Source organism: Lycorma delicatula, chromosome 1, assembly GCF_047948215.1.
Source record: "Lycorma delicatula isolate Av1 chromosome 1, ASM4794821v1, whole genome shotgun sequence".
NCBI lineage: Eukaryota > Metazoa > Arthropoda > Insecta > Hemiptera > Fulgoridae > Lycorma > Lycorma delicatula.
Window position 1 is genome coordinate 135,558,217 of NC_134455.1, and position 27,732 is coordinate 135,585,948.

A 27,732-nucleotide genomic window follows, 5' to 3' on the forward strand; every position below is an offset into this window, starting at 1 on the left:
GCCAAACATCTCGAGAGGAAATTCTATCACCAAGGACTGGATGCATATTCACCAAGACTAGCTTATTCAAGACGACTCAATATTGCTTTCTGTAAATATTATGTGTTGTTTCTACCACCAGCCTGAACGATGAGAGGTGGTTGGGGATGTTTTTCCATCAGATCTTTCACAAAGTACAAGGACGTGTACGATTATTGCAAAACACATGTACAATTCCAGAAATATCAGACTAAAATGGAATTGCAATCATGGAGGTTGTTCCAGTGGACATCCAATTTCATCATTCTTCACGAAAATTAATAGAAAACAGTACTGTCCTCAATTGTTTCCTGCGTAATTTTTTCCGGCACACATGATTAACCTCTCAGAGGCAAAAATCTGGATGAAGACGTACTTATCGATTTATGCAATTTATTCATCGAAGCAGGTGATTTACACCTAAAAGACCATTCTGAGCCTGGATCGAAAAACGGATCAATTATCTATCATCCAAAATGAAATAATTGATCTATCTTTATTTTATCAGTAGCATTCATTGCTAAGTATTTTGGTACACTGCAATCGTCGTACACACACTTCAATTGAAGATACGTGACATAGTCAACCAGCACATTCATACTATTCTTGATATGCTACGATTTCATCGGGAAGATTAGGAGAACGTCACGACTGCCGTTTTAAAAGAAGCAGGCGACATTGTAGTGCATCTGAATGTTGATATAACCGCCATTCACATTTCTAGCTGACACAAACACAGAAGCAATCATCCAGCCAAAAATTCAACCGAATGTTATAGAAGGTCTCTCTCTAATAATTCCTTGCTTGGATTCCGTCATATCGTCTTCAGAAGTCAGATTTTCTGTAGACAAATCGCCTGCATTTTCATTAATAAATTTCTATCCGAGTGACTTGAGAGGTGTTTCATTGGTGGAATGGAGTGAAAGTATTTCATGTTGTGCAACTTTCTACAATTGCCAAGAAGGCATTGAAGGGGAAAAGTAATTGTGGTTCAAAATGTGTAATGAGCGCCAGGCATAATTGAGATTTAAAAAAAGAACGAATCGTTTTTCCCGAAAATTACAAAGGCTCTGTTGATATTGGTTTCACAGCCGTGCACAACAAATACTATCGAGCTTTCATTTAGCTCCCTTCATCGAATTAAGACATGGCTAAGAAGCACTACTGGTGAAAACTGATCGAATTGATTAGCTATGTTAAGCATTCGTCGACAATAGGTTTTCGCTCTCAAGGAACAATTGAAGCTGTAGTTAGACAATTTGCATCTATCTACTCTTTGTAAACTACTGTTAGAAATTAGTTTTTTTAAAAATATTTTATTCTTCCTTTTGCTATTGTGTATTATTGCACAGCACCCATTGCATTTTTACTGCAAATAGAGGACATCTTGAACATTTATTATAAGAAAATTACTCTACGTTATGAAATTATTTAATATTTTTTCTTAAAATTTAATAAATATATGTTATTTTTCTACATGAATTCCGGATCATTTCTTTTTATATGGGTACTACGCTGTAGAACTGCAGTAACAATCTTTATTTGTATTATTACATTTACTATGCTTATTACTATAGCAGTAACATTTTTATTGTGTACGAACTGTTGTGAACGGGTCATTGTAAACCTGATAGTAGTTCTGTGGAGATAATTTAAAATATATTTTCATTCGATCAGATGCTGGCGATAGTGCACTTAGATCTATCGATCATAAGTGAAGTAGTAAATGAAATTGTGCTCGTTATGATTGAGTGGTATTGTTGTTTGTTTTTTATCTAAATTTTTGTTTGTGTTTGGTCTGCTTAAATTACATCGAATTGTTTACGATAGTAAGTTTAGATAATGTATTTCATTGTTCATAAAGAATAAACTCTTGTTCTGTGTGGCATTATGTTATTAATACAAAATGCATTCTGAAAATTATACTAAATTATATTTTATTTGCAATATGCATTCTTAAAAATCAGAATTATGGTTATATAACGAGAATAGAAGTACTAAAATCACTCTTAAAGAAGACAATACCATATATTACTGACGTATTGTGTTGCAGATCTTTGTGATATTAATTCATTATTAAAAATAACAATCCAAATTGGTTGTAGTTTACAAAAACTGCACTTAAGTGTGTATTACGATACAAACAATGCAATAAATTGATTTGTCATACTAAATGTTTGTTCGGATGTACATTACGTACATTTACTACCGATAAATGGTTAGAGTTAGGGTGGAGGATGGTATGTTTGTAGGGATTGATTAAATTATTTACTTTGTAAGAAAATTTATATGAAAAATTTGTTATTTGAAAAATTTTCCTATTTTTATCTTAAAAATATTTATAGTGTAACTGTACAATTTTTAATAATTTTAGAGTTTTCATGTTTTGCCATGGTATTTAATGGATTTTTACTTTAGTCTACATAAGAGTGAAAGTTCATTTTTACAAGGGGAGCCTGCGAATATGGTGTTTTAAGTGTTTAGGCCTACTTCAGTAAACACAAATTCATATTATATATGTGCTGTTCAGTTTTACAGATCACAGCATAGCAACAAATCAAATGTGTGGAATAACTCATGTAAAGTCTTGTCTCAAACAGCCAGCTCCTATTGACTATCACAGTGGACGGTTTTTGCTCATGTAACAATAGCCATTCTTAAGGTAAGTTACAGACTCCACGAATTTAGTTTCCTGCATGAATCGGAGTTCCAAATAAGCTTCCACATAAATACCATAAATACATGGCAAAAACATTAAATAAAAAAAATTAACATTAGAACTTTGTATGTATAAGTGTAAACCCAAAATTCATAAAAAAATGGAATCCAAAGTTCCATAAAAATGGAATTGTCTTCTCTACGAGCTTTTTCAGAACTTAACTTCAAGTTTGTTATTAAAAGTATCTGGTCCAATGTAGCCATTTCTATGTTGTACGGGTGAACGTATTTGCCAACAGCCAAATTACATGTTAAAACATATGATTTAATGTCCATTTAAGATAGGCTTTCAAACAAAATCATATGTCCTTTTCTTTTATACTTGAACTATACCAGCAATTAGTTATACAAAATCTTGTACAAATAAAAATATTATTCCAATTACTTTCAGTTAAATTGTAAAATAATTCTTATTTCTTGTTTATTCTTCTATGTAGTGCTTAAGCCAGTTTAAACATTTGTGTCAAGCTAACATTAATCTCAGAATAGCTTCTACATATAAATTTACTTCTGTACAAGGTGAGTTCTTTAAATAACAAGACTGATGTAACCATCCTTATTTTGTATGCGAATCACAATTTTAATGATTACTCCTTCTACATCTACATCTGCTCTTTTCTTGTTTAATACATTAACTGCCTCGAAACGTGTTTCCTCTTTTCTCCAAAGTGAAATGTGGTGAATGTAAAGTATGTTCCAGTGTAGTATAATATATTTTTTTGTCCAAAGATTACTTCACAATATGAGGAGCCCTATTGTTGATGAAAAATAATACCATTTTCCCCACAGTTCTGGTTCTTTTTTCTGACTTTGAGTTTTGTCAAAACTTCTTTCTAATGCTATTCACTGTTGTGACTACTGGAAAACCTTTTTTTAAAATAACATTCTTGATATCAAAAAACCAAAATCGTAGGGCTGAATTTACTTTGGGTAACTTTTTTAATTCTATGTGATGATTTTATTTTCCAGTGCATTGATTGTTGTTTTGTCTTAGGACCATACTGGAAGATAAAGGTTTCCCTTCATTAGTGATATTATTTTTAAAAATAGGTTGAGATCAGCATCTGGTTGCTACATCATGTCAGTGCATATTTCCTTGCAGCATTCTAATTATTCTCATGTGAGAACCCTAGGGATCATCTTGACATCCTGACATCTTGTGTGAAGATCTCAACACACATTAGTTATGTTGAGATCTTCACACAATTTTCCATGCAGTATCTTTGTCGATGTTCTTGGCTTCAGTCATCATTTGAGTCTTTGGTCTTTGACTGAGTCGATAATCTTTTTGAACAATTTAATTTTCTCTACATTTTCTTTGGTTTCTTGAAGAGGAAAGCCATTCAGGGTGTTTTTCAACATCTTGCTTGTTTTGATGTCATTCATTTTATCTTTTGTCACTCAAAACAGACATGAGTGAGACATGCAGTCTTCCCCTTCCCTAACGAAGCTTCATTAATCATTTGAAAACGTTCTGGTGTTCATTTTTACTAAAAAATTTCAAATTAACGTTTCACTTAACACTTAGCCTTCTGGCACATATCAGAAAACACAACTGCTCTAAACAGTGATTCATTTTGAACTAATTTGCAAATAAAAAATAAGATTTATATTAGTATATAAATGGATTAATAAAAAAAATAAATTTAGTTACCTTTAAGTCTTCTAACCACTTTTGTACTAGTGGAATGCATCTTAAGCTAAATAATATAAAATTTCATAAACTAGGTTAACAGTAAAATATTATTAGTGTGTTACAGCATAAATCAATCCTTTTGAACAAAAAATATATTATAATCAATGTATGAAAATTATTGCAATGCACTATTTCCTGCATTTTTTATTATTACTTTTATATCATATATGATTTTTCTTTTTTACAACTGGCTTTGGGCTCAGCTGAAATTATTCATTTATTAAATTATTATTTATTTAATATTATTACTTACTTGCTATATGTAAGTAATGATAGAAAATTTAAATCATATTACCTCAATTTTAAAGGGAATTCCTGTACCATATTCTTTCTTATTGTTCCAATTTTAAAAGTTTAATGGTAGACAAATATCATATGGTGATTTATGGTTGATTTAATAATTAATATATTTCTTTGAATTTATATATTTTGTTTACATTATAAAATTACATATAATTTTGCTTATTAGTTATGTTATGCTGAAAATTTATTATGTATATGTTCAGATACTGTGATAATTTGAGTTATTTTTTATTCAAGTTTACAATATTTTTAAACAGCATTTTAAATTTTCTGTTTGTTCTACCTATGTTTACATCATCATCGTTACATAATATATATGTATTGTAGGGTGTTATGCCGGTATTGTAGGATGTTAAGGAAGTAAGTAAGTAAAGTAATAAAGTAAGTAAGTAGGAAGTTTAAATAAAGTATGGGAACTCGTAAATAACTTTTCATGAGTTAACAAATAAAATTAAATGTAGCAAATTCTTCTACCCTGAAGTGATATATTTTTTCGTATGAGATCGCTGCACTCTTCAAGCCCCCATGAAGGGCTTCTCAGAAATTTTAAATAGAAAGGTTAGTGTTGTTATGCATCATTTTAAAGGACATTGAAAGATAATTTTGATGTAAAAACATTGGCTATGATAGCTTTGACCAAAATAGCCATCATTTTACCCAAGTTAAAAAATTATTCGAATATTATAATAAACATTCATATTTTAAAATATTTCAATAACTTTGTGAATTTTTCCGTTAAAAGTCATAAAAGTTTCCATTAGAAGTATAAAAATACTTTCTCGGATTTAAAAGATCCATTGGTATGAAATATGGCATAAAATATAACAAGACAGAGTTAAGGGTTAAGATTAAATAATGGTCTGCTGAATAATTATTTTTAATAATTATTTTTTTGAAAAGTTTTCTATAATCCTTGTATAAAGAGAAATTTTTTTGTGTGTCTGTGGAGTACACATTTTTGACCCCCCTCCCAACAATACATAGAACTTCAGTCACAACTGTATGAAGATAAGAATTTACTCACTTCTAGGAAGTTTAAACAAAGAATGATAAATTGACTTGCATTGTATTGTGTGTTTTAATTTTGAATAATTGTGGTGCATATTAGAAGTTTAAATTTTGGATTTTACTTTTATTTGATTTTGATATCTTATTCTTTATTTATGTTTATTCTAATAATAGATATTTGATCCTAGTTATATCGTTATATTTAATAAGGTTTTGCTTCTTACAAAGTACAATGCTTAGAACTTTTCACTTTTTAATGAAAAAATTCATTTTCCATGTTTTTGAGATTACTTTTATCACTTGTATGTAGGTAATTTTAATACATCTGTTGGCTAATCATTAAATGTGGTATGGAAATGGAGGCAGACACAATTTCAGTTTATATGAAGGAAAAGATTAATGAAGGCAATGAAGAGGTGTGTTCACATTTATTCATATTTTCACATTATTTTTACAATAATTAGATTATAATAATATAACTTTAGAATTATATTTATTATTTATTTTTTTTATTTCCTTGTTATTTAATTTATTTCTAATTTAATTAAGACGACATATCTATCGACAGGTTTTGATAAAATGCCTCAGGATGTTTCTGTATTTATAATTTTATTTTTACTATTTGATACACTCATGAAGTTCTGTATAATGTGATGTTCATTCCCGCTTTTTTGTTCGGTAGTGAAATAAGGACTTTAAAAAATGTGCAGTGGCAGCCCCTACCAAGTTCAGAAATGAGAATTTTTAGATTGTAGCAGGCCATAGTTGTTCAGACATGTAGCATTACACTGCCATTTGTGTAGATTTGAACACCTACATCAAAAAGAGGAAGAGGTTTAGGCCCCAAAAATGAGATAGAGTGACCAGAAATATAGATGGAGGACCAGGTAGAAAGCCTGTACTTGGGAAAAAAAGAAGACTTTTATTATTTATCTATTTTTAGTGTAATCATGCAATTCTTGCTGTTCTTAACAAAATGATGTTTTTGAAAAGGATATACCTTCAAACTTTTTATCATTGTTGAATATTCCCAAGATTCAGGAGTTGAACAGAAATAGGCTTATGACATCAGAGATCTGCTGGTCCATATAAATGCACATAAAATATGCCTATGATGAAGTGTGCTTTTTTTGTTTATCCCTGTTTTTAATAACAAGGCTCTTGAGGCACATCTTAGATTAAATTAGATTTTAGAAGGAGCGGGTGTTACCTTTCACACCTAGCCTGAAAGATATACTGATATACTCTTGTGTGTGTGTGTATATATATATATATATATATTTATTGATACTTTACCTTTAGCTGTACTGCACTTTATTTTTTAAACTAGTACAGAATTTAAAATGGCTTTGCAGATGTAAAATTAATTTAACTCATCTTTTTTATCTTATATTTATTGATTTATAGTTCTTAAATAAACCATATATCTTACAGTTTTAATAATGCTCTAAATGATAATTTGGTATTACAATGAAATTTAATTTCATATGTATCTTATTTTTCGTTTGATGAACTTCACTTTAGAAAGTAGAAGCTTGTGCCTAGGAATATGAAATGTAATTTTTGTAGTGAGCTCTCATCAAACTGATTGCCCGTTGGGGGCATGATGCCTTTTGGGCGAGTTTGGCAAGGTTTCGTTTTGTGGATTTAAGTCAATGGCCGGATTGTGGGACTGATGATACAGTGACAGTGGACCACATCCTCTATGTCTGCCCCCTATATGAGGTCAAATGTTCATGAGCTGTTTGGGAACTTGAGAGAATACATTCCTTTCTGGATTTCCATATTAACTGGATGATCTGCGAGGAGTGGTCTACAGTGGCTAGTTTTCTTTGTGCCCTTGCGGTGTGTAGGTCTGTAGAGAGAGTTTAATCAAGGTACTCAATCGTGGTAGGATTCCGGGTGGCTAGGGTTCCAGCTTAGGCATTGGATTGGTTGGTTGGAGGTAGGTGCATTGGCATCGTGCCACGGTTATATTAATATTGTTTATGATATTGGGGCTTCCGCTGGTGGGTGTGGCTGCTCTGTTGGGGTATGTTAACCCATACGACCGGGGGCGTGGCTTCCCTCCGCTGGTGGCAGTTGTGATTGTGACTTAGTAATGCCATGCGACTGGGTGGGGGCATGGGGTTTGTCCCTGTCTCCTGCGCAGACTGGAATGAGGTTGTGTTGCCCTTGTTAGGTGACCTAAATTGGTCGACTTAATTGGGCGTAGTTCTGAATTTCTATGTAGCATAAAACATAATTTTGATTGGTATGAGTGTAGCACTGATTTCACTTTAAACTTGTTTGTTTTCGCTTATGAGTGCCTGTGTGGATCAACAAAGTTGTTGCGATGGTTCACTTTTAAATGATTATACCTATCTGCTTGTAGATCTCTGCAATAATAACCTTGGAAATTGTCACTATTACTGAACTGCATTCAGTGCTTTCTTTTATTTTCAAAACTGGTGCTACAGAACAGCCAGGAACAGCAACAGTATACATTTCATTTAGTTGCTTTCACAGACCCCTCCAAATATTCACTTATGGGGCAGAATTGTGCTAGCATCACTTTTCCAGTGTGTAAACTTGCTTTTGTCAATTTTGAGAGTAACAGCATCATCTCCTATTTTATATAATGGCTGTTGATTCAAAGCAAACCTGCATATTTCCTACATATACAAATTCAAAAATTGAAATAATGATTGGTCTTGAACATCAATATATATATATATATATATATATATATATATATATAAAGTTCTTATATGAAAGAGTAAATAAAGCAAACAACTTTTAGAATTGTAAGTTGGTTTTCTGAAGCCACATCCCTATTTTAAATAACAAGGATCTTAAGCCAAACCTTAGATTAAATTAAATTTTAGAAGGAATGAATCATAACGAAAAATATGTTTTCGTTGCAACCATGATCTCTGTACCTTCTCATTATATTATCAGAAAAGTGTAAACTCAGTACACAGTTATTGTAAATTGCTGATTAGCAAACAACATATTGTATTCTTGTAAAAATACTATGATTTTTTCTTCCATGTTTGAAGTTTCCATAGGTTCATGGATATTGTAAAACTTGGTAAACTCACTTGATGGTGTCACAGACAGTGAGCGGTAACATGTAGAATGATTAGAAGAAATGGTTGAGTCAGATGGAATACTACAATGAGAATAATGATTTCAGAATGTGTTTGCTATCACTAGGTTTACTAGAGCAAGATAAGGTATGCCGCAAAGAAATAAATGTTTATTATGTACAGGTAATATAATTTGGTTAAATAAATAAACTACAGCTATTATTATTATTATTCCAGAAATATCAATTTCTGTCCAATCAAATAACACCATTTTGTATTATATATCAACAAAACAATGAAAATTGACTGTGTACCAGCTAATTGGAAAGTACCTGATATATTATACACCTACCCTACCATCTGATTCTTCTAGTATGTCCTTATAAATCAGCACATATTTCTGGAAAAGAGGAAAATTCAAAAGTTGTGACCTTTTTTTAGTTTAGAGCTTCTAATAATGACTTTATTTAGTTTAAAGCATCTAGTTTAGAGCCTTAGGCATAATCTATATTTTGGATTTTTCAAAAAACATATAGTTTTTTAAATGATTTCTGAACTTGTATCCAGTTAAAAACTAATAATAAAACATAGACTTTGGTTTTGCAGTTTTTTTGAGGGTGTTTTCTCTCCTGTCTTCCTATAGTTTTTCATTCATTTGCTTTGTTTTTAATTCTCGTTTTTGACCAGACATTGTTGATTTATTTTTTCTCCTTCTTTTGAAACCCTTGGAATCTTGTACCAATTTTCTAAACATTGTTATTTTGTACTATTTCTTCAGATATTATTTCTTTTAGTTCTTTTTAAACAACTGAAGCCCAATGATTTCTATATTTTTTGTTGTAATTGAGGTTAAAGATTTTTTTATAAGTCTTTTATTCATAATTATATAAGGCAGCCAAAGAAAATTGGTTCTTCTTTTTCTTATTAAATCTGGAATTTTCTAGTTTCTGTGTGTTTATAAAGATCTTAATATATTGCTAATTTATTTGTATTCATTTTCTACTATTTTTATTGGATCTGGAATTTTTTGTCAAAATTTTCCTTTCTTTTTTTCTATTACATTTATTACATCTGATTTTTAACTGAAGATGCATTCTTATGCGTACAGGCCGTTTTATTTGATTACTGTACAGTAATGCCTGATTTTGACTTTTATTTAGATTTTGTTGTAAATATCTTTTGTCACTTGTAGGCCAATTTTATTTTCTTGTTCACTTTTGGTTGGCTTCTTTATCTAAACAATTAATTTCAATTATTTCTCCCAGATATTTAAATTGATTGACTTTGTTGATTTTTTTCATAGTGATTCTCTGAGAAAATTACACTGTCGTCAGCAAAGGCTAAGCAGTTAATTTCAGTTTCTTTCAATTTTGGACCCAATTTTATATGGTAGAGTGTTCCAATTTCTTTCATCTTCTTTTCCCATTTTCTCATTTCTTTTTCTAGGACACAATTAAAAAGAGTTGGTGATAAACCATCCCCTTGTCTTACTTCTGTTTTAATTTAAAATTCTTATGAGAGTTTTCCTGTTAATTTTACGTCGGATTTTATGTTTGCAGTAATCTTTGAGTTTTTTTAGTAATGTTAATTGATTTCTCTTAGGATGTTAAATAAGGAAGATCTGTCAATTGAGTCGCATGCATTTCTGAAATTTACAAGAACAATTAGATAGTTTTTATGCCTTGGGATTACTATACCTTATTATTGTTTTAAGGATTTAGATCTTCCTTTGCTGACTCTCTCTTTGTATTCTCCCAGTTGTTGGTCTATTATTAGTTCTATTCTATTTTTTTTTTTTTGCTTGACATAAGTAACAGCGAAATCTCTCTACACTTATTTATATCTGTTTCATCTCCTTTATGTGTAATTGTTGTAGTAGGATATTTTTCCAGCTTTAAAATTTGTTAATTTTCCTTATCCCTTCTATCTTTCCATAATTCTGCTATGAACAAGTCATCACCTGCCATTTATTCTCCTTTAATTTCTGGTTGCTATAATCTATTTCTATTTAATTTGGTGGTAAGCAGTTTTGGTTTGTGATGTTGGAGTTTGGATGTGGAATCATTCATTGGATTCTAATTTAATAGCTTTATGAAGTACCTTGCTAGGATTTTGCAGTTGTCTTTTTTAAGGCCTAATTTTCCATCTTTGTCCCTGAAGTAAAGGCTGGGCGATTGATATTCAATAAGTTTTCCTTGAATGTTTTGTAGACATTTCTTGTGTCGTTTTTCATGAAGAGCTCTTCTATTTGTTCAAGTGATTCTTCTCATATTTTCTCTTAGTTGTTATGGTAATTTTGGATGTTTGCTTGGAGATTGATCATCTAAATCTTTGTTTTTGTCTTTGAGGAGTTTCTTTGTCTTTGAGGAGTTTTCTTTGTCTTTGAGGAATACCATATTCTCTAGGATTTTAATGTTTTATTTATATCTTTGTCACATGTATCATTCCAACATCTATGTTTTCTGTTTTTTTTTTTAGAGGGCAGATATCTTTGGCTATTTCTCTTTAATCTGCAATTCCTCCTAATTCTTGTCTTTGCTGTCTGTTAGTTTTTCTTTGAAGTTGGAATTAGTTTCTGGGTTATTTCTTAAATTTTCAGTGTCAGATCTGATTTTTTTAGTTGTCGTTTTGTTAACTTTGTTTTATTGAATAAGTGCCATTTTGATTGTTGTAAGGTTTGTTGTAACATTTTGGATTAATTTTTAATGAAAATGAAAATGATTGTTTTGGAATTCTCCTAAATTTTCGTTGAGGAATTACAATGTTTTCTGTAGAGCTTTTTAAATCAAGTGAACATTAATTTCAGGTTGAGTGCTTCATGTAATTTGGTTAGTTTTATCTCATTTTTGTTTATTCTTTTATGGGCTGCGAAGTTTGCTACACTTTTGTGATTGATATTATTCTTTGCCAGTTTTTATATTAAAATCTCCCGATAAAATTTTTAGTCTTTTGATACTTTATGCATTTTATTTTCCAAGCGTTCGCAGAATTCTTCTCTTTTGGGTTTCTTTTATTATTGTGATTTATTAGAGCATAAGCATTGGTTGTGTAATTTCAATTTTCATTTAACGCTTTTAACAATTTTAATGCTTTTTTTAATATACGTTCTGATCAGAATAAAGATTTTTGTTATTTTGCAAACAAAATTAAATAATAGGAATACTGTGTTGCTATCAAAACATCAGGATTATTGTTTTAGGCTTTCATCAAACAAGCTAAGCTTCTGAGCTGTGATAAATAATATGTAATTGTTATTATGGTCTTATAAATCATAAGCTTTAGCTATGTTGCATGTTTAATAAATTAAAAAAAAAAAATAATTAAAAGAAAAGTCAGTTTATCAGTTAGTCAGTTTTTCAGTTTATGTTGTTTATCTCTTGATAAATGGCAGGTAATAGAATTTAAGAGAGTACATTTTTTTTATGTCTAACTTATTTTAATTGATGACTTCATCCATTGTTCTTGGAAAAAACTGGGTATTTAATTTTGTTGTACTTTTATAATTGATGTTAATTATTTTTTTCAGGAATCTGATTTAGCATTGAAAAATTCATATAGTGTAAGTATGGGAGGTGATAAATCACTTTCTTTACTTTATAATACAGATATTGATAGTGAAGTAGGAAAATGTTGGGAATCATTCAAGTTGGACAGTTGGAAAACTGCAAAGGTTCGTATGTAAAAAATCAATCTAACTTAATATTAACAGCTATTGTTTTATTATTTTGAACTTATATTATTATAAATACAGAATTTTCATAAAATAATGTTAATGTTGTCATAATTTTGGAAAATTAAGACATAAAGAAAATTTAAAAAATTGAGACATGAAATATTTGTTAGAATGAGGAGAGAAAATAAAAATTTTTAATGTGTAAATAAGTTCTAGTACAAATGCATGCATGCTGTGTTACAAAGTCTATAGCTGCATACAGCTTATTTAGTCACCTGATTTTGGTACAGAGGAAGATTCATTGTGCTTTGTAATGTGCTAAGTTTGAATCAGTTACTATGAAGTTTGAGTCATATGTTCAATGAAGAATCACCACACAAAAATAACATTCATCAATGTGACAAGCAACTGAGAGCGTACTGAAGTCCATCCAGGATGACTATCAGTAGCTGATGAAATATGAAATCACTGAAACCATGTGAAAAAGCTTTTGCATACCCTGAAAAAAATCATGAGGAAGTGTTTTATAAGTTAGTTATTCCAAAATCAACCGTTCACAACATTTAAAAAAAACTGCTATGCTGTATTGTTTTAAAATTCAGATATTACATAAAATTTATCTGTACGACAGAATTAAACAATTTGAATTCACTATAGACATTCTGGAGTGGTTAGATTATAATTAGGTTTTTAAGCAAATTTATTTTCACATTTGGAATGAGTTGATCATCATAATGTACAAAAATGGGATACTGAACCCCTCCACTTGTCATTATGGAACGTTATATGACAGCTCAAAAGTTAATGCGTGGTGTGCAATTTGATGAGAGTTATTAGTACTTTATTTTTTGCTGCAAAAACTGTTATGGGGAAAAGTTTCTGGATATGTTAAGAAGAGTATGCATGCCTCGATTACTGGAAAATTCCATTCACCTGTATGATGGTGCTGCTTTATGTTTCTGTAGGATTGCCTAAACAGAACCTCATCGTTGGAGACGAAGAGTGGGTAACCTGGCCTCCACGATTCCATATCTTATTCTTATGGATTTCTATTTTTGGGGTTATATAAAGAAACTAAAAGAACTTTTTATTACTTTTAACCACTTTCTAACATCCTTTTTGCAAACTTAAAAAACTTTATTAGGCGATCATTGTTTATCTTTATTTCCTGGCCACATTTCAAAGTAGGTATAGTACATGTTCCTAATAAAATCTATAATCTTTATTTTTGTGTTTTGAATATGATTATAACAAAAGACCACAGTTGAAGTTTAAGTTGAACTCACTGTTGAAGCTAAAGTAAGATCATAACAAAACTCAATTATTATTACGAGGGATATCTAAAGTAAAGACTGCTGGGAAATTTTTCTCATTAAGTTTGGCAAACCTGTGTCATTCACAGCCATGCTAATAATGTACACACTGCATTGTGTGTATTTCACTGACTGTGAAATACGTGGAGTTATACATTTTTTAAACCATCAAAACATTAAGCTGGCTGAAATTCATAAGCATTCGATTGCTGTATATGATGATAATGTAATGAATGAAAGAAACGTTCAAAAATGGTGTGAAAAGTTTAGAAATAACAGAATTAATGTACATGATAATGAACTTTCGAGGATGCCCTCGATAACTGCTGAGGACTTGTTGAAACATGTCGATTATGAAATCAGAAAAGATCGTCGCCCAATGATTTCTGACCCGGTCCTTCTTTTTTCTGATGTTTCAAGAGCTGTTATCGGTTGCATTGTTCAAGACCATTTAGGCTTCAGAAAGGTTTGTGCACGTCAGATTCCGCACTTCGTAACAGAACGTCACAAAAAAACCTAAACAGATCTGCTTTGGAATTTTTGATACATTACATAGAAAAAGGTGATGAGTTCCTTATTCAGTTGTTATCTGTGATGAAACATGTATTTCATATTACACGCCAGAGAAAAAATGGCAGTCAAGTGAATGGCATCATCCTCAATCACCAACCAGACTAACAAAGGTCAAGCCACAGCCATTTGATGCAAACTGATAGCAACCGTCTTTTGGGATTGGTGTGCCATTCAAAATTGGTGACATGGGTGGCTGACCAACATTATCGTCCTGCTGCATGATAATGCACATCCACATGTTGTGAGTCCTACACCTGGTTTACTGAGAACATTTGGATGAGAAATTTACGATCACCCACCATATTGTCTGGACTTAGCTCCTTCTGATTACTATTTATTTGGGAAATTGAAAGAATTTTTGAGCGGTAAGCGATTAGCGGGTGACGATGAACTTAAAAATGCTGTTAATCAGTTGTTAAATGGACTGATGGCAGAAGAATACGATAAGAATATATTGAATCTTGCATATCACTATGATAAATGTCTTAATTCATATGGTGATTATATAGAGAAGTAGTATAAGGTATTAAGTATAAGAGAAATAAAAAAATAAATATTTATATTTTATAAATATAAAATACTTATAGTTAACAAAAAAGGGCCATATTGAGTGCTAGTGATTCATTCAATGCTAATGAATATTCTGGTACTACAATAACAAAAAGATTAATTGTTTGGGATGATTTTAGTAATAAAAAGCACAACAAAAAAGAATGAATAATGAACTGTTAGTGGATAATCTACTACTGTCTGTAGAAAAATTATATGTACACATTTGAAACTTTATAAAAAGCAAACCACCAGATTTCAAAGCAATTCAGACAATAATCTGTATAATCTTATTCTGTGTTTGTTGATGTTTTATTTTTTACTATGAATTTTTCTATTTCTTTAATGAATTTTTGTTGTGAGAATGGAAAAAGAACCATTTTTTGGGTTTTTTGTGACATGCTTGACTTTGATTGCTTTACCATTAAAGAACTACTGCACCAATCCTGTTCAAATTTTAATTTATCAAACCATAAATTTCAGATCTGTACATTTTAATGTTTATGAATTGTTATTCAATTTGTAAAACTATTATCGTTGTGACTGTATAAAATAGAAACTCGCATAAAGACTGCATCATTATTTTAAATCAATGAATATGAAATTTCATAAAAGTTTTCTTTAACTTGAATTTCTTTTTTAGAAATTTTTATTTGATGGTTTAATGTTTAGAGTATGAATCAGAATGAGGGAATAAATATATTCTTTCATCACATGTGAAGAGAATTTTCGTGTGAACATTGAAAGATCATTGCCAAGCCTGTCTTTTACATTACACATGAGCATAATTCATCGACATTGCATAAAATTGAAAATTGAATGTAGTACTTTTATTTATTAATGTATTCTTTTGATTATTGATAATTTTATTATATTCTTGATGTATTTGTCAAATAAAAAGAAATGAATATAAACACTACGCGAACTCTTGTCTGAAAAATGAAATTATGCCATTTTGTGGAAAAAAACTGTTATATAAATTTAGTGTAATTTTTTATAAATCTGCACTCAAAAAATAATTAAAGAAAAGCTAATACCATTCAAAAGATTATCATTTTATACCTATGTAATGTAGTAATATAATTGCCTTTTGTCTTTTTTTAAATTATTTGCTCTTTGAAAATTAAAGTTCTATTCTCAGACATTATTATACTGTTAAATGAAAATTACAGTTTATTCTTTATTAATTTAATAATTTTATCATCAATCCTAGAGAAAAAAATTGGATGAGAAATTGATTGAATTGGTACGGGCACAACCCATCATCTATGATACAGGACATCCACAGTTCCCAGATGTAGATTATAAAGAAAAAATATGGGCAAATATTGGAGAGAAATTAAATGAACCAGGTAAATTCGGTTTTAGATTTATTATATATATATATATATATATATACTGGGTGATATTTAAGAATGGAAACAGCTTAATACTGGATGTCTGAGAGGTATTTGGAGGCAGGAAGGAATGGCGTTCTATATAGTTTAAAAAAATCTGCATTATGGTGGGTTTTTTGTCTGCCATCTTGGATTCGCCATATTGAATCAAACTTAATTTTTTAAATACGAAGATTGACATATGACACATAATTTTGATTTAAAATTTTACAAGAAAAACAACGTGAAACCCATTATTATTTAAATGCCTTTGTTGTAGAAGTATAAGCATTCTAAATTACAATGATGTAAAAATTGTGTTAACAATAAAACAAGATAAAATGCGCTGCAAGAACAATTTTATTGCATTTTACATTCATAATACTTAGAATAATGAACTTTAAACAGCTATAATATTGATAATAATAAACAATAATAACTAATGAATAACAACACAACAAATTATGTTGTAATTTTTTGGCTATATCAACTGATATACTACTTTAAATACTACAATATTTATTTAAACATTTTGAAAATGCAGTCTTTAATAGTCTGCAGGTTTTATTTTATAAAAATTATGTTTTAGACATCTCCAAAAATAGTAATCCAGAGAAGGCAGGTCAGGGGACCTGGAGGCCATTCCATGGCTCTTCAGCCTTACCTGTCCATCTTGCTGAAACCATATGTGATTATTTAATTCTTGTCCAACATTTTCCTGGATATTTGGAAAAATCCTATTGGCTGACAAGTTGCAATAAGCATCTTCTGTAAGATTTTCATCTAAAATAAAAGGTCGTACAATACAATGACAACGATTCCTGCCCAAATATTTACTTTCTGTGGGTTTGTATGAGCTTCCAACATCCATCTGGGATTATTATCGCTTCAGTATCAGCAGTTTTGCTTATATACATGTCCATTTAACATAAAAGTTGCATCATCAGTAAATATTATTGAATTAGAAAAATTGCGTCTACGTCTAATTTTTGCATTATATCACAATACTCAACTCGGTGATCAAAATCATCTACCGAAAGTTCTTGTACCAGGTGTAGCTTATAAGGGTGAAATTTATTTGTTTTAAGAATACTTTGAACTGAAAAATAACTGATGTCATGTTGGAAAGCAGCTTTCTGAATCGATGAATGAGGGTCTTCAACAAAGCTCTGCAGTACATTTAATAACTGTGCATCTGTTGTGACAGTTCTTGGTCTACTAGTGCAAGGATGATTCTTTATAGTACCAGTTTCTTCAAATAGTTGTACTGTTTTGATCACAGTCTATTTACCTATTGGTTCTCTGTTTCGAAATCTATTATTAAATAAATGACATACCTCTTGTAAATGCCGAACTCTGTCAACATACCTGTACATCATTAACAGAGTTATTCTTTCGATTTCACTTAAAGAAGGCATTGTTATTTGAAGATTTAGTATTTAATAAAACTAAATAAATGAACAGGGAAACTAATAATAAAATTTTCACCAAAAAACAAATATGAACCACTAGGCCTACAACTTAATTTTTATGTGCACTTTGAAATTTTACCAGTACAGTGCTAGAAGTAAAAAGGTGAAATGAGGAGTTGCATTTTTTCATTTTAATACAAACTGCATTGTTGTAAATTAACAGGTGATTTACTCAACTAAATTTATAATAACATTTTTTAAGAAAGTATTTCCAGCTGATTTGTTTAATTTATGATAAGTAATAAATATTAGCTGATACTAACAATGGAATTTAATTTTTATTTAGAAAATAATATCAATTGATATAGCTGTTTAATATGTTGTGTTGTTAATTGTTAGTTATTATTGTTTATTATTATCAATATTATAGCAATGTTTAAAGTTCATTATTATATGCATTATGAATGTAAGTGCAATAAAAGTTCATGCAGCGTGTTTTACCTTGTTTTATTGTTAATACAATTTTTCCATCATTGCAACTTTGAATATTTATAACTCGATAACGAAGGCATTAACAGAAAAACAGGTTTCATATCGTTTTTCTTGTAAAATTTTAAATCGAAATCATGTGTCATATGTCCATCTTCCTACTAAAAAAAATTAAGTTTTATTCAATATGGTGGATCCAATATGGCAGACAAAAATTAAAAACCCACCATAATTCAGATTTTTTTTACTATGTATTATCCCATTTCTTTTTGCCTCCAAATACCTGTGATATATGCAGTATAAAGCCATTTCCATATACAAATATCACCTAATGTATATATGTAATGTATAATGTATGAATATGTAATAGGTATATTCATTTGATCACATACTTAATTTTTACCCTTTTGCAAACTATTGTAGCTTATGTTTGGATAAAATTCCCCTTTATGTCGATCATTGAAGATCTCATAATGTACAATATTCTGTGATTGCTGTCTCATTTATTGTCAAAGTACATTGGAAGTTTGATTCAATTACTGTATGAAGATGCAAAAGTTCCTGCGTAAAGAATTTCTTATATTATCTGTACCACCAATCTGTAAATCTAACTTCATTAGTAAATAGTATTTTCAAGAGTAATATAACATATTGCTTTGTATGTACAACTGACCTTTACTAAAGCGCTGATTATAGTTATCTGTAAGATGATCATTAATATGTTGAAGATAATTGAATAAAAACTTCATGATTCAATTTCCTGCTTATCATTTCTGTGAGAATAATGATGTTCATTCTACCAACAGTGCACATGAGAAAAAAAAGAAAATATTGCTTCTATGGAAAAAAGACTGATATCTGGTATATGTCTGTTCAGCTTGGTGAAGAAGTCAACTAGGAACTACAACACATGTCATTTTTCTAAGTAAGCTAGCTTAGGATATTCGTTATGCTTGATAAAGAATGTGATATTTACATGAATGACTTGTGTCCTGTATCTCATAAAATTTTTAGGCCTTAGAGATGAATGATACAAAAAATAAAAATGTTTAAATGTTGTGGGCAATTTAAAGAAAAAAACATTTAAAAAAATTTTAAAAACATGTTTCTGCAAAATAAATACTATTTGTATACTCATATCCTATGTAGTCGTACAAAACTGTAACTTGGGCTAAGGCCATCATATAATACATATTAGAATAATGGGAATTATTTTGAGATGAACTAGAAGCAAATGAAAAATAATAGATAAAAACAACACAAGTAACTGAATTAGTTACATAATGCCGATCATGAAGTGGTAGCGTCTGCCTTTCATCAGGAGGTTGTGGGTTCAAGTCTTGATCAAGCATGGCATTTTTCATGTGCTATGAAATTCATTATCATTAAAAATCAACCAAGTTGTATTTAAAGTCATGCAAAACAAATGAAAAATGTCATTTGCTACCACTTGGACTGAGGGTTATATAATTTTGTTGTAAACCACTTTAAAACGTATTTATATTCATTGAAGTAGTAGCATGTTCTTTCTTTATTGTTTCATTAAGAGTTCATTTAAATACAGTAACCATGATATTTACATTCATTTTCTCCTTTAGATTTATGTAATTCCTATACCCAATGATTGAATAACATAATTATAAAACAATATGGTCAACACATTTAGCTGCCTTAAGGGACAGCCAAATCACCCGGCTTTTGACGCAGTTCTTGGAAATACTTAACTTTCACAGGTATGAGGACCGTCCATGTTCTACTGCATCTGTATGTATTCGTACCCGATGTTTACTGCACCTTATAAATATGGCTGCACCTTCCATTTTTCTTATTTATCTGTGTTCATATCCTCCGTGGGCAATCTCCCAGATACATTTTATGTATGACCTCGCAAAGTACAATAAAGAATCAACACCACCTATTTTCTTTCAGCAAATGTTTCACCATATTCTTTTCAAGGCAATCCCAGACGCAATGGTATATACAGATGGGTTGAAACAGAACGATACCATTGGCTGCGTGTTTATTGTTAATGGCTGAACCTATATGTTTGGTCTACCTGGTATTACTTGTGTCTTTACTGCTGAACTGTATGCTATAAATAAGGCTTTGAATATCATTAATTCTAAGTAACATCGTGTCCTTATTTGTAGCGACTTGTATAGTGCTCTCCAAGCCTTAGAAAATTTTTATTCCACACATCCTGTCATACCGACATCTACAATGCAATTGCCGAGTTGAATCATTGCAACACACAAGTGATTTTCTGCTGGATCTCTTGCCACTTGGGGATTCCAGGTAATGAACATGCAGATTCTGCTGCTACAGAGGCATGTAGTCAACCACCCTTCATCTCCTGTGTTACTGCATCTGACTTTGTTAATTGTGTGAAACTCGCTCTTCACGCAAAGTGGCAAGATAACTGGACAGCTATGGTAGATACCAAACTCTGGCACATAAAGGTTCTGTGTTCCATGGGACTCCTCATACAGGAAAATTTACTGTGAAGTCATCCTCTGCCGATTGCGGATAGGACATATAAGAACTACTCATGGGTATCTGATGTCAGCAGTAAACGCAGCAGTATGCATGCAATGCAACTGCCGCTTGACTCTGCGCCACATTCTTGTGGAATGCGTATGATATGTGGCCTTGCGTCATAAGTTTAAATTACCCGGGAATTTTTGTCAAATGCTGGGCAATAATAAAGAAGTTTTAGATCGGATATTTTTATTTCTTCGGGGTGCTAATATTTTACACATTTTTTAATACTTTTTTTTGTGGTTGTAAGTTTTTGTGTTGTAACATTTAGTTTAAGTTTTTGTTTTGTCTTTATTTTAATGTATTAGTTTTTTTTGGATTTTGTTTTTAAATTTCTCCTTCAAGTTTTCATTTTGTTATAATTTTTTTTATACTATTGTTTTGTATTTATATTACATGTTTTGTTTTCTGGACATTTCTTTTAAATTTTGAATTGTGAATTTTTTTTTTTTTACAATTTTTAAAACAATTTGTGTTCGGGCGATGATAACGCTAAAGCGCTTTTCGCCCAAAAAAACCAAAAAAACAAAAAAAAACATTAAAATATTAAAACATTTTAATCTTTACTCTAATAAAATTTCAGAATGTTTCAGTGATTATTTTGGGAATGTTGTAGCATGTCTGAAATCAAAATAGTAAAATAAAGATTGCATAACTTTCTCCTCTTCATCCTTGATGGATTTTTATTTTGAATTATGCCACTGGGATTTTAAGTGTAAATAACTTTAATATTAAAAACTTAATATAAAAAAATTAAAAATAACCCTATTATTTATTAAATAACCCTATTAATTATTATTAAATAAAATTTATCAAATAACTTAGGAAAATACAAACAGAAAAGTATTTTGGATAACGAATTTAGTAAATTATTTTTTTTAGAAATTGATTTCTACAGAGTATTTCTAGAGGTCTGTAATATTTTATTTGCTGGTAGAGGGCACAAAATATAACATTATTTATGTCGTGTAAAAATTAATAACAAATCATATGAGTCTCTAATAAGGAAATATTTAAATTAATTTTCATAGGTAATATAAAATCACTTTAATGAAATTGGAAGAAAATAATAAAATGTGAAATTTCAGTCTGATAATTTTGTGAATGTTTTTATATGTAATTTTTTTTGCATTCTACATTAATAACAAGTGGGTTGTCATTTTGTCACATAATAGAAGATTTAACAATTTATTTAGTAAAATAATTTGACAAAAGTAACATTTATGAAGCTATTAAAGATTAAGAATTTAAATAACTGTTATTTTGGAATTTTCAAAAGTAAAGTTTTGAAATTTATTTGTTTTGTTGAAGTCATTGGGTATTCGTACACCTAATTTCATTAAAATATCTCAATCTGTTCTTAAAGTTTAAATTTTTATTGGAAAAATATAAAATGGCAGACAGAGGGGAAAATGAAACCATCTAAGAGATGGTTTTTTTTTGCACTTGGTTTTGCCAGCACCTCTTTGGGATAAAAGTATGGGTGCTGTGATTCACCATTGTCCAGTGGGGTCAAAAATCAGGTCAAAGCTGGGGGATGTATGCTTACAAATTTTTATTTTATTTTTTTTAAATATGTGCAAAAACTATTCAGAAATATTGTTGAATATAATCCCGCCCTAAATTTGATAGATGTAAAATTTTTTAATTTTAAATAAATTAATACATACTTTCATCATGCTAAGTTCAGTTTTCAACAACTATTCAGAAAATAAAAATTCAAAATTTTGTAAATTACCCCTCTCCCTTTTTAAATTTTGACCAAGATTTAATGCCATCAATGGTTCATATATAGAAATTTTTTGAATTTTTTCAAAGAATTTATACTTACCCAGTCTGGAGATGTTAATTAAAATACAAGTCAAAAGACTTTGATTATCTATAACATTTTTTGTATTATTTTAACTAAGAGGCCCTTGAAATGTCAACATTTGCAAAATCCCTTATTTTGGTCGATTACTATACTTTCTCTTTGTAGCTTTGGTGCTGCAGGAGCAATAGATCAATGTTCAGGAGTAATAGTGGATACATTATACTAAGCTATGATCTTGTTTTTGTGGTTCTTTATCCATCATTTTTGATAGTTATAAAAGATTTGTTAATACCTTAGAACCGACCGTTTTCATTGTTTGGGGCTACTTGATTAATGCCCAGGTTCATAACCAGGCTTATTTTGTTTGGTATTATCTCTAATGATCTTTTTCAGTTGCACAATTCTTCTCGAATGTACTTGTAATATGACAATGCTGATTTAAACTGGTAATCATTACTCTTGATGCTTAAGGTACTGACGTGAACAAAAAAAAAACTATTGGTTGAATAAAGATTGATGACAAGTTAGCTAAATTTTAATTTTAATTAATCAATTATCTAAATCCTTGTCTTTTTGTAAGGCTTTACATTGGTACATCAGAAACACACAGATCACAGTATTTAGAAAGATTGCTTAAGAAAATTTCTGTGGTATGGGTCCACTTATTAATAAAAAACTATTACCAATTTTATTAATTCTATTAAACACATTCTTTAATGAAGATGGCAAGGTGACTGGACTATTACAGTAGATAATAAACTTTATACATCAAGGACACTGTGCTGCAATGGGCTCTTCAATCAGGAATAACCAAGGAATGCAACTTATTATTTGCCATTTATGAATAAGGCATACTAACACACGAACACCTATGAGTCAGACCAATTTACCTGTTTGTTTTCATTGAAACTGCTGACTAATGAATGATACACCAATTGTGGACTGTGTGTGTTAAGTAGCATTGCGTTGTAAATTTAAAGTAGGAGCTAACATTCAAGATATTCTAGGAAAAAAAAATTTGATGAAGTTATGGAATATCTTGTTTCTTAAGGCCGTACATCCGTATTTGATTATTTAATAATTATTTAGATTCATTCTTGTTTGTAATATTGTATTATTTTTTTTCGGGTGATGATAACGCAGAAGTATTTTTCATCCTGCCGAAAAAAAAAAGTAAAAAATGATGGTTAACGTTAATCCTACCATATGAATCTAATAATTAAATAAAACTTGTGTTGAATAAAATAACAATTTTAAAGATGTTAATTATAAAGTATATTAGAAAATGTTAGGATACGTTTTAAAATCATTAAAAATTATGTATGACTCATATTAAAACTATTGAAAGTAGTTTTTTCAAAAGTGAGAATCAATAGTCGTTTGAAAGCAAGTCATTCAGTACTTAATAATGGTAAAGTTTTATTACATTAATTCAAGCTGCTTAATCAATTTAAGAAATTGTTAAATAAATGAGAAGAAAATTCAGGTTTATCTGATTAATACTGTCTAAAATCATATAAGTGAAATAACATTAATACTTGGAATCGTGTTACAGAATAATAGTAGATTAGACTATCAATCTGAAGTAAAGGGGGTAATGTTTGAAGTCTTAAGATTGCAGTTCAGTTTTAAAGATTTGTTATTGATTGCAAGTCAAAACATAGACTTTATATTATTTTATTTCATTTAATTATATTCGTTTTACTGTTGTTTAATTTTAAATTTAATTGCTATTCCAGAAGTAAATTTATATCTTTTATTATTTTGAACTCATTTTTTTTTTTATCTTCGGTCATTTGATTGATTCGATGCAACTCTCCAAGATTCCCTATCTAGCGTTAGTCATTTCATTTCGGTATACCCCCTGCATCCAACATTCCTAACAATTTGTTTTACATATTCCAAACATTGCCTGCCTGCACAGTTTTTCCCTTCTGCCTGTCCATCCAATATTAAAGCGACTATTCCAGGATGCCTTAATATTTGGCCTATAAGTCTGTCTCTTCTTTTAACTATATTTTTCCAAATGCTTCTTTCTTCATCTATTTGCTGCAACACCTCTTCATTTGTCACTTTATCCACCCGTTTGATTTTTAACATTCTCCTACAACACCACATTTCAAAAGCTTCTAATCTTTTCTTCTCAGGTACTCCGATTGTCCAAGTTTCACTTCCATATAAAGCTATGCTTCAAATATATAACTTCAAAAATGTTTTCTTGATGTTTAAATTCATTTTTGATTTAAACAAATTGTATTTCTGACTGAAGGTTCATTTCACCTGTGCTATTCAGCATTTTATATCCCTCCTGTTTCGTCCATCTTTAATTCTGCTTCCCAAATTACAAAATTCTTCTACTTCCATAATCTTTGCTCTTCCTGTTTTTACATTCAGTGGTCCATCATCTTCATTATTTCTACTACATTTCATTACTTTGTTTTGTTCTTGTTTCTAGCAAACTCATTTCTAGCATCAGCCAAAATAAAGGGGTGTTCACTGTATTTAACAGTGTTTCAAAAATATTTGTTTTTAAATTTGATACAAATTCAAAAGAAACATATTTTAAGTTTGATATTTTTGAAATATTTTATAACAAGTGTGACATTTTCCATTCGTGTAGGTAAAGTTTTTAAAGAAAAAATCTCTTTTAAAAGATGATCTTAGCAACAGAACATTCACATTATTTGTCTTAATTAAGTAAAACAAGGCTGTACTGATAATTTTTTTAAGTTGTAGTTGTTGTTCTCCTTACTCTGCTGATTGAGTAAGGCCTACTTCCTACTTACTGTTACTCATAACTGAGTTTATCAAATGAATTTTATCTAACTGTACAGATATTATAATATAAGCACTAGCATTTTATTTATCTCTTGTATGCTATGACAGGAACCCAAAACTATTTTTTTTAAAAAATAAATCATGTGTTGCAGATGCCTGAAGTACCTCTCTTCAAACACTATAATATCGACTGAAGAGGAGCTAGGGAAATGAAGTATTTAAACAAATATTTATATTAATTTTTTGAAGCATTTGTTGAATGTTTTGAAATGAATGTATAAATTTCCCTTCAGCTTATCATCAGCAAATAAACATTTTAATTTTTTTAATTGTCTGATAAATCAGTTTTCAAATTTTTATTCTAGTTAAATCATTACTCCTCTCATATACAAATAAAATTTTTGAAAATCGGAATAAATCCTTGTGTCAATCGTTTCTATATTGTACCTTGTCATTCTTTTAATTTTTCTATTACTAGAGCTTTCTAATAAGAAATTTCTGTAAGAAATTAGCTTTTTCTTAAATTTTAATATTTTGTACTAAATAAATGATTTTTTCACAAAATTCAAAGACATGTGTTTTTACATATACAGACATATTTTTATAACCTTGAGAGATAAAATTGTTCTTTTTTGTGTTCCTGTGTTTCTTTCTGAAATTTTATTTGTTTTCATCTACTTCTTATTCTATTCTTCTAATTTAATTATAATTAATTATTTTGGATTTTAAATACATGGAAAAGTGTACGTTCTATATAATATTTCTTACTAAGGTATAGTTTTTCTTTTCAGGTTCAGTTTGTAAAGCAAGATGGATTAATATCAGAGATTTTTATCAAAAATCAAGATCATGTTCCACAATGTCTGGGTGTGAAGGCTCTACAAAGTCAATGTTTGACGGTTGTCCAAAAAAAAAATCTAAACATATTCCTTCATTGTCTTTCCTTGATGATTATCTAGATGAAAGAATTAATTCCAGTCCCCGATTGGAAGAGAATCCTACTCCAGACGAGAGCATGCATCCAGAACAATTGATAGAAGATCTTGAAGCACACGGTGACTGTTATGGGCAATCTGAATTTCGTTCATCTCCAAATACTTATTTACTGGTTGATAAAGTTGACCAAAAAAAATTCTCTAACACTGGGAGTAAGAAAAAGTATGATAATTCACAGGAAGCCACGGTATGTGCTATTATTATTAAATACCTTCTAGAGGAAAAACGGAGAAGGTCCCAATTGCAGTTGACAGTCGATCCTATGGACACATTTTTATCTAGCATACGTACCACACTGAAAACTTTTCCACCATATCATGCACATCTAGCTAAAGGTGAAATTTTCAATATCGTACAGAAATATGAAAGGCAAATTATTGTTGATAAAGTTCATCAACAAGAACAAAGGCAATCATTTTTACCTTCGACTTCATCTTATGTAAATAAAACTATGTCGGGTAGTCCGGCCCTTCCTTATCAGTCCAACTCTTACAGTAGTGGAGTTTGCCCATCATTAAGTATTCTAAATTCTCAATCTCCTGATCTGCTAAACTCCAATTTAATGCATTTTAATATTCAAGCTCCATTATCACAAGAAATTTCAAAAAATGAAATTGAAACGCGTAGATCAAGAAATATAAACCCTCATTATTCTACAAAAACAGCGGAAAAGGAACATAAATGAAGAGAGAGGGTGCATCACTACTAATGAAAAACAAAGATTTGGATTAATGTTAAGATAGATATTTAACTAAATAGCAATTTTTTCAGTTTTTACTGATTAAAAAGCAAATTAATTAAATAAAAATTTTGTTTGATGGATTTATTTATGAAAATTATTTTATTCGTCAGGGAAGGGGGAAAGCTCTACCAGCTGCCATCTTCCCTCACAGAACGGTAGTGTCAGACTCTCACCGACTAACCCTTCCCCCTTGGCATCACGTGAAGACCAAATCCACCAAAAAGCATAACTCAATTTCCGTTGTTAATTGCAGAATCAATAGCAGAAGGAGACTGCGAGATAGCGGAGTCCCATGGGAATCAATGGAGCTACGCCCATCCATGATTGTTCGTGGATGAACACACCGTCCTCACTAATAATGCTCATAATAATATATACATAGGCATACAGAGACAGGCATAATAATGCTCATAATAATACCTGCCTCTTCATCCCACTTTGTCTCCTCCCACAGTTAATGCTCATCGCCATAAAGTGAGCAGCATGGTTGTCAGACTGAAAGAGGCAGTATTGATCCTAATAAGCTGTCTAGTTATTTTGGTGCATTCAGCTTTGTTAAAAGACATAACTCACATCATCTTTGGTCACTCCGGTCACAAACCTAAATTAATCAAAACAAATCTGGCCAACCTTTTCCAAGACAATTACACATTGTCTTGATAGAAA

General features: G+C 30.2%; 1 protein-coding gene across 2 annotated transcripts; it reads left to right on the forward strand.

The window, feature by feature from the left end:
- Window positions 1–1,708: 1,708 nt before the first annotated feature.
- Window positions 1,709–27,138, forward strand: LOC142318193 (uncharacterized). 2 transcript variants are annotated; one of them, XM_075354744.1, is made up of 6 exons: window positions 1,709–1,847; window positions 2,549–2,680; window positions 6,054–6,159; window positions 12,341–12,484; window positions 16,136–16,274; window positions 26,120–27,138. In XM_075354744.1, exons 3-6 carry the CDS (start codon window positions 6,094–6,096, stop codon window positions 27,007–27,009), a joined length of 1,239 nt encoding a protein of 412 aa, XP_075210859.1. In that variant the 5' UTR covers window positions 1,709–1,847; window positions 2,549–2,680; window positions 6,054–6,093; the 3' UTR covers window positions 27,010–27,138. The 2 variants fall into 2 exon arrangements, with proteins under 2 accessions (XP_075210859.1, XP_075210858.1); XM_075354743.1 differs by lacking the exon at window positions 2,549–2,680.
- The last annotated feature ends 594 nt before the right edge of the window (window positions 27,139–27,732 follow it).

What these genes read in the sequence shown, in the direction of transcription:
- LOC142318193 (XM_075354744.1), top strand. Translation starts at nt 6,094, where the DNA reads ATGGAAATGGAGGCAGACACAATTTCAGTTTATATGAAGGAAAAGATT. An exon ending in ACAGTTGGAAAACTGCAAAG is followed by an intron (nt 12,485 to 16,135) that starts GTTCGTATGTAA and finishes CATCAATCCTAG; the next exon opens with AGAAAAAAATTGGATGAGAA. An exon ending in AGAGAAATTAAATGAACCAG is followed by an intron (nt 16,275 to 26,119) that starts GTAAATTCGGTT and finishes TTTTCTTTTCAG; the next exon opens with GTTCAGTTTGTAAAGCAAGA.